At 34.2% G+C, this 12411-nt stretch overlaps 1 protein-coding gene across 2 annotated transcripts in view; it reads left to right on the forward strand.

Moving 5' to 3' along the window:
* Nucleotides 1–2939, forward strand: part of LOC138707797 (uncharacterized) — a 46658-nt gene extending 43719 nt beyond the window's left edge. For both annotated transcript variants that reach the window (XM_069837726.1, XM_069837727.1), the window contains exons 8-11: nucleotides 669–695; nucleotides 1353–1379; nucleotides 2213–2239; nucleotides 2691–2939. In XM_069837726.1, the coding sequence (XP_069693827.1) occupies nucleotides 669–695; nucleotides 1353–1379; nucleotides 2213–2239; nucleotides 2691–2725 (116 nt within the window). In that variant the 3' untranslated portion in view covers nucleotides 2726–2939. The remainder of the gene's footprint in view (nucleotides 1–668; nucleotides 696–1352; nucleotides 1380–2212; nucleotides 2240–2690) is intronic.
* The last annotated feature ends 9472 nt before the right edge of the window (nucleotides 2940–12411 follow it).

A 12411-nucleotide genomic window follows, 5' to 3' on the forward strand; every position in this document is an offset into this window, starting at 1 on the left:
CACTGAATGCCTTCCTGTAGGCTTCTGAACAGTTTCTACATTCGTCACGTGACACAAAATATCGTATCCACGCCTAATACCGATGAGAATTGTAATACTCAATTTGATGGCACTTGCTAACTACCAATATTTTGCTCCCAAATTATGAGCTGTACGAAATTTTGTTCTTATTTTGTGACTATGTGCTGTATTATGGCACGGAGAACGTGTCGGCAAATTTAGGTGCATTCTGTAGAAATAACTAATTTTCCTATTTTATGTAGTGTTATAAAAGTTTCAGTTTGTTGGAATATACCCATTTTGTGTAACACATATTCAGAATCTGTGTTTACTTTTTTATACCGTGGCAGATCTTTCGGTGAATGCAATTCTTTCCATACAATATTACAATGTACACAGAGTTAATATTGTATTTATTAAAATAATATAACATTTTAAGATCATAATCATTACCGAACAGTTATGAAACAAAATGTCACATTTATAAATTATATAAACTGTAAATTAAATTACTTGCCATGTTTATAAATTCACAGTATGAATATTAACACTAATTACGTAATTTAGGAAGCATTAAATAGTGTTAAGTGTGTAATGTAATTCGGTTATACATTTATTTGTCTACAATTGAACTTTTTACTGATTCTGTACAAATTTTTCTTTCCTAGATGAAACCAGTGCTCCAAAACCAGAAGGTATGAAAATTATTAGAATATTTATAATATTTATTTTTTATTGGGTTATTTTACGACGCTTTATCAACATCTAGGTTATTTAGCGTCTGAATGAAATGAAGGTGATAATGCCGGTGAAATGAGTCCGGGGTCCAGCACCGAAAGTTACTCAGCATTTGCTCGTATTGGGTTGAGGGAAAACCCCGGAAAAAACCTCAACAAGGTAACTTGCCCCGACCGGGATTCGAACCCGGGCCACCTGGTTTCGCGGCCAGACGCGCTGACCGTTACTCCACAGGTGTGGACTATTTATAATATAAAAAGATCATCTGCAGTACTTTTGGCTGAAATATTACAACTGAATTTAAATTACAAAAAAAAAAAATGATCTATAATAATATGAATGTTTTCCTTGGCCTTGTTATAAGATAACCGGCGCAAAATAGCCCTCCTAGATGTAAATGTCTAATGTAGAATATAAACTTTTAATGAAACTATGAAGGAAGGAGTTAAGCGACTGACGGAAGAAGAAGAATATAATGTAGTGGTGGTAACGACCAGTATGTTAAAAAGATGTTCACAAATTTATATTTTACATATACGCATAATATAATACATTTTCTTTCGGGACCTAGGGTAATCTATTTTGTATATTCAATGTTTTCTTTTATTTCCTAGGACACATCCCTGCTCCGACTACTGAACGTAAGTAGACGTAATACGAAATACATTTAGTATATAATATATGTAAGAATTGCACTATGTTTTGATGTGTGGGATAGAGTTCATTCAAAATTCAACAAACCTGGACTTTATTCCAAAAAACGGACATTATAAAGAGTTTATTGACAGCGTTTTCTTTTGAAACTCTGGAACCCGGATTTAATTCTCTCAGACAATTGGTAACATTTATTATTTCTTAGTGATTGTGTCTTGTTCCTTGACCTTGAATCATGTTGACCTATAAACGTATTTAAATTCTTCACTTTCTTAGGTTTGGCCATAACTCAAATTCCTGAACGTAAGTACAATCAATGTAACCCAAGATATCTAAAAATGTTTTCTAACATTGTGCAATATTGATCGTAGACTTTCGTAACTTTTTGGTTATATATTTAAGAAACTTGATTTTTGTTCTTGCATAATTTTCTAAATTTTTCCCATTTCTTAATGTTTCTGTGTTCCTACACCGTTTCTGACGCTCATACATGAAATCTTTCTTGATAATCGTGATGGTTTTATTTACAGTGATATTGATTACATTAGTGAATAAGAATTCAATATCCAGCTGTAAGAATTCTTGGGAATTTGTTTAATTATCCTAGGTTTCACCTCACCTTCGAAAACTAGTGTAATTACACTTAATTCACACGTCTCACATAGACCAATTTACGTAGCAAGATTGATTACAGAAACTGTTAAGAAATAGTATTTTTTAAGTTTCATTACAATGTTGGTGGTGTTGACCTTAGTTGCAATGGTGATCACCATTCACAATATTCTATTTTAAATGTACTTGTATTTACTTTATTTTCTAGGTCACGTTCCAGCTCCTGTTCCTAAAAGTATGTAAGACTTAATATAAACGGAATTTTATACATAATACATTATTAACGTAGGACTATTTTATTTATTATAATTAATAACTGATAGATTATTAAGTTATTTAGGATAAAAAAATACTTCACTATGTTAAGATTTAATACAATATTATGACTAAGCCTTCGGTTGGATTTGATTCCCCTAAAATGTGAACTTATTTAAACTTAAAGGATAAATTAAATTATATTTTTGAAGGCGTATTAATTTGAACGAGCTCCATTTCTTTCTGCTTCCTCTTACGAGTTTGAAATTTATACCTGAAATCTCATGCATTTGCTTGCTCTTCGCTATGTTCATTTCTTACAAATAATGTCAGTGTTTTATTTTCAAAATAGTTAATAATTTGAATAATATGTATCCCTCCATTTCTCTGGAAGCGTCGTATTTATCAGACAATTATTTTTTTTCTTGCAGAAAGCAAGCCCTCGTGCCGCTGTTCCAAATGTTAATGAAGATTATAGCCAGACATATCACGTGCAAGAAATATTTACTCCCTGTATTAATAGAGCACACATTAGATTTACTTGAACTTCAATATTTTAAATGTATGACATGTTAATATTCATTATTGTAGAAGTCTGACAAGTAGTAGGTAATGTGTATTTGAGCACGATGATTTGTGTTATATATTATTCTTTATATGCCATAAACTGCTGAAGTATATTTGATCTAAACTAATTTAAGAAAAACTCCTATCATGAAGATTTTATCCTCAAAAGCCTGGCTTAGTTTCCCTGTTATTCATCCTTTTACGACAAGTTCTCCCATGAAGGGACTAATCTTCAGTGGATTGAAGAAAGTGTAATACTTCTCACTTTGAAGTAGAAGGAAATGAAGTATTTCATAATTCTCAATAGTGAATTACTTTACTTTCTATCTTCTGAAGCAAGAATTTGAGAACATTACTTTGAAAGAGAAAAACTTGAATTCTTCAAAATTTCTGACTTGACAAATATGAAGTGCACCATTTCAATAATATTTTAGAATTACACCGTTCCTTTGTACTGCAACTACCATGACTAGAGGTTCACAAACATTTAGTATGATCAATTGAATCGGTTATTTGAGAAACCACACAAGTCCAATTTTGGCCAAAACGAGTTTGTTTTTCTGACATCAGTGCATGTAGACCTATTTGCACATCTGTAGGAGAAAGTAGTTTAAGCGATGATATTATTATACTATATCCCTGAAGAGGACGAAATCAAAAGACTTTATATGAAGAGATATTTTCCTGGTCTAGTTCAAACAAACTGGCGCATCTCAGGAGCTGTAGTGCTGGACTTGAATAAGATATCAGTGTTTTCACTGTAAAATGTTTTATAAGATTTCTTTTCATTTAGTAATATGAAGAAAAAACATGCAGTAGATTGTGTACTACATTTCTACTTAATAGATTTCGTCCTCATTACCTTACATACAAAATAAATAGAAAGTATTAGATTTTTTATGAAATAATTTCGGGTATTTGAGGAACAACATGTGCACGCGAATTTTTGGCACTCTGTCAGTCTCAAATATAATTGAACGTTTCTTTAAAATATTTATAGACCTAATTATTACATTCCATGCCGTGGATCGTGTCCTGGCATGGCTCAGTTGGTAAGAGCGTTCAGCGCGCAGAGCTGAGAGGTCGTGGGTTCGATTCCCGGTGCCGGTACGAATTTTTCTCGTATTTAATAGTAATAATACAATAGACTAATTCATATTAGTCATGTAATATTGAATGAGGTGGGCGAGACCTCATACTTATGAATATTTGATGTACTAATTATTACAATTGATATGAAAACATCGTCCTAAAAAGATGAGAACACAAGTCATGCAGTCTTCTAAGAACTTATGGCTAAGGATATGTGTGTAATCTCAAAAAGCTAACTCAATTATTAAGAAATCTAGTGAACGAGTGCTGTAAAGTTAAAATCATGAAATCTTGGAAAGGTAAGGAACTTAGACTTGCATCGTGGAATGCTTTGAATACGAACCGTTTCAACAATACTCAACAACGACTTTTATATATTTTACAAATAACGTTTTCTATTATTCCTGTTAATTTAAAGTCCTTTAATATGAAAAAATATATAAAAATTAGGCATTATTTGTTTCTTAGAGACGCACTGAATGAAGTAAAGCACAAATGATTATGATTTTTCTTTATTTATAAAGAAAGTACAAAAGTTCAAGATTAGAAAAAAACTAGACATCTCTTCTGAATTGATAATACTTTTCTTCTAATCATTTTTAAATATCAAACTTTGTTCGTCGAGCAACTGCAAGATTCTGTCTGTGAATAGTAATAGATTTTATTAATATACGTATATGCCATGTAGTAACGCACATAAGTATGAGTATGAAATTTAATAACATATTATTATTATTATTATTATTAGATAAAAAATTTGATAAATATGTCTAAGTGAACTATACCCTCGGCGCAGTGGGAATTTATCAAGCGAGGAAAGGAAAAAGCGAAGACATTCTAGCAAGAGTTATATTAATGCATCGAAAAAAGTTGTAGAACCAAAGATGTTCAGGAGAAAATAATCATTGCGAATAGGAAATAATGTTTCGAGAGGTTTTTGGAACACCAGTGATTACAGCCACAGTCTAGTACAGCCGTGGCGAAAATGTGACTCGCGAGCACATTGTGGCTCGCAATGATAGCTATGCATTTCTCTTGCTTCCTATTCCCCCAACCCCCACCCTCTCACTCACTGGAGTCAAACTCCGTTCCATTTGAAGAGTCCACTGCAAGAATGATGGATGTCATTTGGAATACATTTTTCAGGCGAAGCAATTGAAAGTTTGAAATGTTTAGTGCTCAAAGCTTAACAGTGATTTTCCGATCATTACTGGACCATGACTATGCTATCAGTGTTAATGCCATATAACTGTCTATGTACATTCTCTATATCTTAAGCTATGCATTGACAGTCTGGTTCATTTTCGACAAGAAAGTGACATCCATCATTCTAGCAGTGGTCTCTTCATTTGTATTTGTCTCTGACCTGCGAGTCGCGTATCATAGCAATGACTCTCTCTCTCTCTCTCTCTCTCTACAAAAACAGGATGGGAGGACGCATTTTTTTGCTGCCAGTATGATGAGAATATTAAATGTATGATTTGTTCACAAGTATTACGAGAAAACAGTTGTGTAACATAAAACGGCATTATAATACGTGTTACTCATGAAACATTAAAAGTTTAAGTGTTATTATTATTATTACATTATTATTGTTATTATTATTATTATTATTATTATTATTATTATTATTATTATTATTATTATTATCTCTGCACGTCGATCCCTTTCAGCAGATGTACGAATATTGCGGTTAGATCTTCAATTTAAATTCACAGACTTACAATGTGATGTTAAATGAAAGCTAGATGTAAGGACTTGGCAAATGTTGAACTTTTCAAATCGTTGCCAAAAAATAAATATCCGAAGCTTCGTTCTTTCGCTTGCTCCGTTGAAGCCATGTTCGCTGCAACTTACGTTTTTCAAAGAGTATTTTCAACAATGAAAATAGTAAAAACCAAATTTAGATCACGACTGACAGACAAATACCTTCGTGATCAATTACGACTGGCAGTAAGTGACATGATTTCTGATTTTGAAACTATGTCGCAGAGACATTCTGAAGACAGTTTATTCTAGGTTGTGATAATGTGATCTATGTTTCTTATTCATTATTTCTTTCTTCGTTACACGTACTAAACGTTAGTTTGTAACCTCGTACTGTATAAAATTATATTTCAGTGCTTGATGTAAGGAAAATGAAAATCCGTTAATAAGTCAGACAGTTGCTTCACTTCACCTTCGGGTGTCCGCCTTCCTCCATAGGCGCTATGCACGTTGCTGGTTACACAGTGACTCGGCGTAAGATCACATTTTCGCCACGGTTGGTCTAGTACATACAGTCACGAAGCTTGAATTTATGAGGGTGCTAGAAACAATAGACTGTGCAGGTACTATTTCGCATTGTCTGTAATGAAGAGATAGTAGCGATCCTAGTGGTTAGCAACTATCTATGGATGCATATTTACTACATATTGAGCTTCGTGACTGTATATACTAGACTGTGTTACAACGTCTAATCACCATTTGTATACACCGTGGTTCAACAACGCCAAATCGAACGCCGCAGATGTAGTGAAAGAAAGAAACGGAGTTACAACAGAGAAGTTGAAGTTTTCAGGGACGTTTTCTGTCAAACACTACGAATTTTAGCAAAAAGAGTGAATTCTGCATTGGAGAGGTACCGTTCACGGCTAATTTTAGAACGAAAAGAAAATAATAATGGAGACAACAAAATAACAGACCAGCAGACGAAGATTATGATGGAACGTAGAGGAAAATTCCCGAAGTATATGAGTATAAAGACATACGAATGAATATCGAATTTTTTGTATTTACTTTGAAATATGACAAGTGTCCGAGTGTTTCAGTTTTTCAATAATAAAGTGCTAAACATAGATTTCAACAACAACCATTTAAAGTACATGAGTGTTGCCTCTATCGAGACAAATAGGAACCAATTGCCAATATCCAGTTTTCCAATAAGCAATATAGAACCAACTCCAAGTTTGGCCCTCTACTCTGTGTTGGTCAAATACTGATGAGACCTATACCATTCTTCCGAAAGGACATTATAGAATGTTAATAAAGCAACCATTAGTTTTTGGACAATGTCGAAGTGTAATTTTAATTGGAACGATTTGTTAAAAGAGCTATAGCTCATGAACTGTATTTCGGAGTTGGTTTCATATTGCATAACTGCGTCCAATTGAAAAGTGTGATCCCAAAACTCGGTCAGTCAATTTGGTCAGTTTTATGATTTGTACATATATGATTATGTTCGACACTTTCATAATTAAATTATAAGTATGTTTTCTTCCAAAACAACGTCAATCCTTGTCTAAAAGTTTGTGTTATTGTGCATGCCACTTGAAAACTCGCTCAGTCCATAGAACGGTGGATAAAAAAACTGGCCCAGTCCTTTCCTAAAATGGACTGAACATGTTTTAACTTATTTTCATAAAACCGGCAAAATCTTACGACGCTTTCTCACAATTATTGTATTAGACAGAATAACACAATAACGTTAAGAGAACCAAGGTGTAAAACTACTAGAGGAATGAAACATAGTCCAAACTTAGGCCCAACACATTATAACAAAATCATACAAACATTCCCTCATCTTAGTAATGCTAATATTAGACTAATTATTTTAAGAGAAAAATAAAATTAATATTTTCGAGCAATGCAACATAAATGTGTTTGTAACGCCATGTTAAACTTTTCATGGTGCAAAGATCTTTTCTCCTTTTTTTGACGATAGTCGTCAATTTCTACACATTTTCTTTCTGCGGTATCTCTGAATAGGACCCCTGCTCTTTCGAATGATATTATAACTTTCCCCTTTTCCTTTCGTTAATAAGGTATATTACAATAATGGTTATGAACTTAATTTGCATGAAGTTGTAACTATATTTATATTTGTATTATTGAACACTCACAATTTAATTTGGAATCTTAAATGTATGTTGAATATTAAATATTTCAAGACTGTGTAAGTTCGACGCATAGAAGTATTATTAATTTAAAAATCTACAATTTTTCGCATTGTAAAAATAAATTCTGTATTTCGCCGATACAGTTGAACAATTAGTTCCATATTAAACTTCACTTATTTGGTGTATTCTCCATTCCATTGATGATGGCTTACTCAGTGTGAAGACTTTTTCTTTTCGTTATGTTCTTGCAGGCACACATGAAAATAATTGTTGTACATATAAATAAATAAGTAAGTAAATAAATAAATAAATAAATAAATAAATAAATAAATAAATAGACAGACAGATAGATAAAGTAAACAGACAAACAAATTAATAAATAAATAATTGAATGAATAAATAAATAAATACATATAAAGCAACATCTCTGATTGAGGTTCCGGCTGATAGGTATATCTATTAATAGGCAGTACTCTCACTTGATATGTGTCAGAGGAAGAACAATTATTTGTATGCATCTGAAGTCTGATTAGTGGAATAAGTAGCTAATCGGCGATGTGTGTATGGAGGAGGGGGAGGAACTGGCAACCCTACTCCTTTATCTCCTGACCTAGTTTCCTCATGAGTGATACCTTGTTGGTATCACTTGTGAGGGTCAGATCCGTCTTCGGACAGTTGACTAAACAACAACATCATATAAAGCAATATTAAAAATTAACTTCGTAAGAGCTCGTTATTTTGAATATTACAATACAAGCATTGCATCTGCGAATCTTTCAACTGATCCAAATTACTGCAGGAAGATCAAATTACTTCTGGTGTTCGATGGGTGTGCAAATTTAGTTTAACACTATTTCGGGTTTAAATTTTTGTGGAAAATGCATTTTCTTCAGTTCTTTCAAAATTTGAATAGCGGTTTTATATATTCAGTGAATTTATCACACTGGATCTCCGATTGTACTCTTTTCTGAAAAAGAAACATCCGGGAATTCTTTATTTCTTCTTGAAATCTATCGACCTTGGCTGGATTTGAACTAAAGATCTTTGTGATCTTGACAAGCATGATAAACAGTAGACCACAGGGAATGACGTTATGGAAAATTATTACAAGACATTTATTTTATTTTCTGTTCGTAATAAATTTTACTTAGGCTTCTTTTCTATTGTTCAAAGTATAATACTACACATCAAAGTTGAACATCTACAGCGACGTTATAATTTAACACACAATAAAAGTAAATATTTCAACAAGTAACTCGACTGATGGAATAACATCATGCATGTTTATACGATTTCTACAAAAAATCACACATTTGTTTCCAATAAATGTGTCTGATATGCAGATAATACAGTACTTACTATAGCTGACCAAGTGAAGCACATTTATATCACATTTTTATGGTGCATGCATCACTTTAAACGTTTCTTAAATTAATTCAAGAGATCGTAAAGCTGACAGCAGAGAATGATTTTTTCCTGGATATTTTAACGAGACGTTAGAAAATTGACAATTGTTGTGTATCCTGAAAAAATTACCAATTTTGGGGGTTAACTGAAGGCTTCTTACAGTTCATTGTTAATTTTTTGATGTTTCATTTTTCAGGTAATAGTTTCCCAGTCTTCCGCTTTGAAACAGACATTCCTTCGACGACTCATTTGAGTTATACGTATAGTAGCAAACTGGGAGTGCAACATACACCTGCAAGTGAAGTGTAACTGACTCGAGGGAACGGATATTAAAATGGTATTGAAATGACGCAATACTGTCTACAATGTGGTAACTAAACGTTGCAACGCGACAGCCAACACTCTCCAGTCTCAGGACAATCACTATCCTTCTTGCAGAAGTGAAGACGGATTTTATCGATGCCCTTGGCAGTGAGACAGTTGCCATCTACGGTCCACCATGCTCTGCAGGAGGTCCAGCATAGGAAGTGCAGGCATCCATACTCCTTATCTTCAGGCACAGGCAACATCTTGCTCTGTGTTATCTGTAGAGACGTCAGTATAAGGACGGCGACCAGAACCACTCTGCGCACCATGTCGAAGTTACTACGCTCACAACCTGTGAATGAATAATAACTTCTTGTGAATTCAAAAGAATGTGTTCTCGTGCCTCATTTCCAATTGGAACTTTCAAATTGCAATGTATAAATAATTTTATAGTTCTTGTTTATTATTTAGGGCCGGTATTAGAAACGCCGTTCAAACTTTAAGTTCTGTTTACACTCAAGTTTTTCGTTCTTCTTCGAATTATAAACCCTAACTACCAGATAATTTTGAGTTAACTTGAGTTTAACTTGATCGACAGTCCTCTGCCGTTTAAATTGCTTTTCAAGGCTCAACAGTGCAAGATGGCGGTTCCCGCTATACAAATGGATATGACACAAATTTTCCAAGAACTTATGAGTAACGATGAGGAACTGATCAATATTACTGAACGATCACTGCAGCCAAGACTTTTTCGAAATAGAGCGCACCACTTTGAAATATAAATGAACATGAGTTTTCAAACAGGTTCAGGCTTTCGAAGCAGACAGGCCTAACCTTCAGAATTAGACTTTATAATCCTGACCTTGTGTCGAAAAATTGAAACTTGGATACAACGTGCAAAAAAGAGATGAGAAAGTACAAAAATGTATGTTTTAGGGTTTGAATTTAAAGATTACTTGAGAAAAAAAATAAACGATTTTTTTTTTTTTTTACTTTTGAAAACATTTTGTTGAATCTCTGCATCAGTTACTAGTTGCGCTGCACTATTTTCCCCTTGGTAGTAAATGTACTGAAAACGATGTAAGATTTCGGAAATGTACATAAATCTACTATAAGCCTATTGCGTATTTTACTGTGTATGGCAGTGTCCTGGTAAGATTTACTATGGATACTGGGGCCTGTTTTATAAACACACATAACAATACCTAATTAATATTACTAAACTCATAAAAACAATTTTATTATTTGACTGAATTCTGTTTCATAACACAACTTATAAAATATGTACAAATACGGAAATAAAATATGGAGCTCCTTTATTGTATAAGTTTCGCTTACAATACACTTTGGGAATATGCACTAAAATTAAAGAAATACATATGCTGACTACGGACCGCTTAATATACTTTTAATGAGATATTAAGTAACTTCTTTCTATACCTGTACTTAAAATAATTAGGATAAGAAATATCAAACATTAATTTAACTTATCTTTGTACAATTGCTTTTGCATGGAAATTAATTATAAATGTGTTTTCCAGGTTTCTTTTTGTAAAGAAACGCCTCTTTTCATTAATACAAGCCTGTATGGTGAAAGTAAGCGTTCAACATGACATGATGTAACTGGGACAAACTTGGAAAAAATGAATTCTAATAAGATCCCCAGTACTTAGCCCAGAGTTCATCTGCTCCTTCAACACAGATGCCACTTCCTACAAATTTCAAATTTATTTACAATTTACATTTGAAATGAATACATGTGAATAGATACCCGAAATGAGCATATGCTCGTGCTCGGGTCCACTATTTTTTGGCACACTCTGATGAATTTCTGACAAAAATTTCTCCATGCTCCATTCAGTTTTCCTTCTGCATCTGTAAATACCAAGGACTGAAGAAGAGTATAAACAACCAATACATATTGGAAAGTTTGGGCATCCAATATGTCTTGGTTGTTTATACGCTTGGTTTGAGCCAGTCTGCAAGAAGAAGAAGAAGAAGAAGAAGAAGAAGAAGAAGAAAAGAAACAGCTTATTCACATTTCAGAAACGGACGGCCAGAGATAGCCTTAAGTTCCAGCAAACAGCTATAGAGGACAGAGCGCTGGTTCGTCTGGTCTGCAGGAAAGCTTGGAATTCCTAGTAGCACACTACTTGTTCCTGCGTAAGGCCATTGTACTTCAAATTTCCTTATTTTTGGCCTCTAATGTTGTTGAGAGCAGTCCCTTTTCAACATCCAGCAATCAGCCAGCATGTTACAGCTCCACTTGCCTTGATATCGCATTTCCATTTTTTAAATATCTTGGTGAAATCTTTCACCTTGTTCCTCAATAAAATCTTCTAAATTATCAGGAACATAATTTTAAGTGGGAATGACGGAAATGCACTTTGACACTCATGTTGCAACCAATCTGCTTGAAATTTTGTAACATCACTTTTACTATAATAACATAATTTGAGTCTTTTTATTTTCAAGGAAATTAAAAACCTTTTTCAACGTATTAAGACATTCTTTCTCTCTCTCTCTCTCTCTCTCTCTCTCTCTCTCTCTGTGAGGCCGAGAGGGGAACATCCATGTGCACCGCGACCTGAGGTCTATTGTGCGCCCCTGGGATGAGTTGCAAGCCCACCGACCGCACCCACGTCGAACCGACCTAACCGCTAACACCCTAACGACCAGTCCCGTCATCCCTCGAAGTCCGTGTACCATTCCACCACAACAGTCCCCCCACATTCCCCCTCAAACGGTCTGAGGTGTACGCCACCCCTCCCGGAGCCTCAACAGTCTGAGGTGTGGGCCATCTCTTCCGTCGGGAGGGGAGTGGGTTCCACTGCTGGCCCACCAGCTACCACGATTTGAAGTATCCATGGAGGCCGGCCGAGAGTGTTAGCAGCTTCGGAGG

Source organism: Periplaneta americana, chromosome 10 (genome assembly GCF_040183065.1).
Source record: "Periplaneta americana isolate PAMFEO1 chromosome 10, P.americana_PAMFEO1_priV1, whole genome shotgun sequence".
NCBI lineage: Eukaryota > Metazoa > Arthropoda > Insecta > Blattodea > Blattidae > Periplaneta > Periplaneta americana.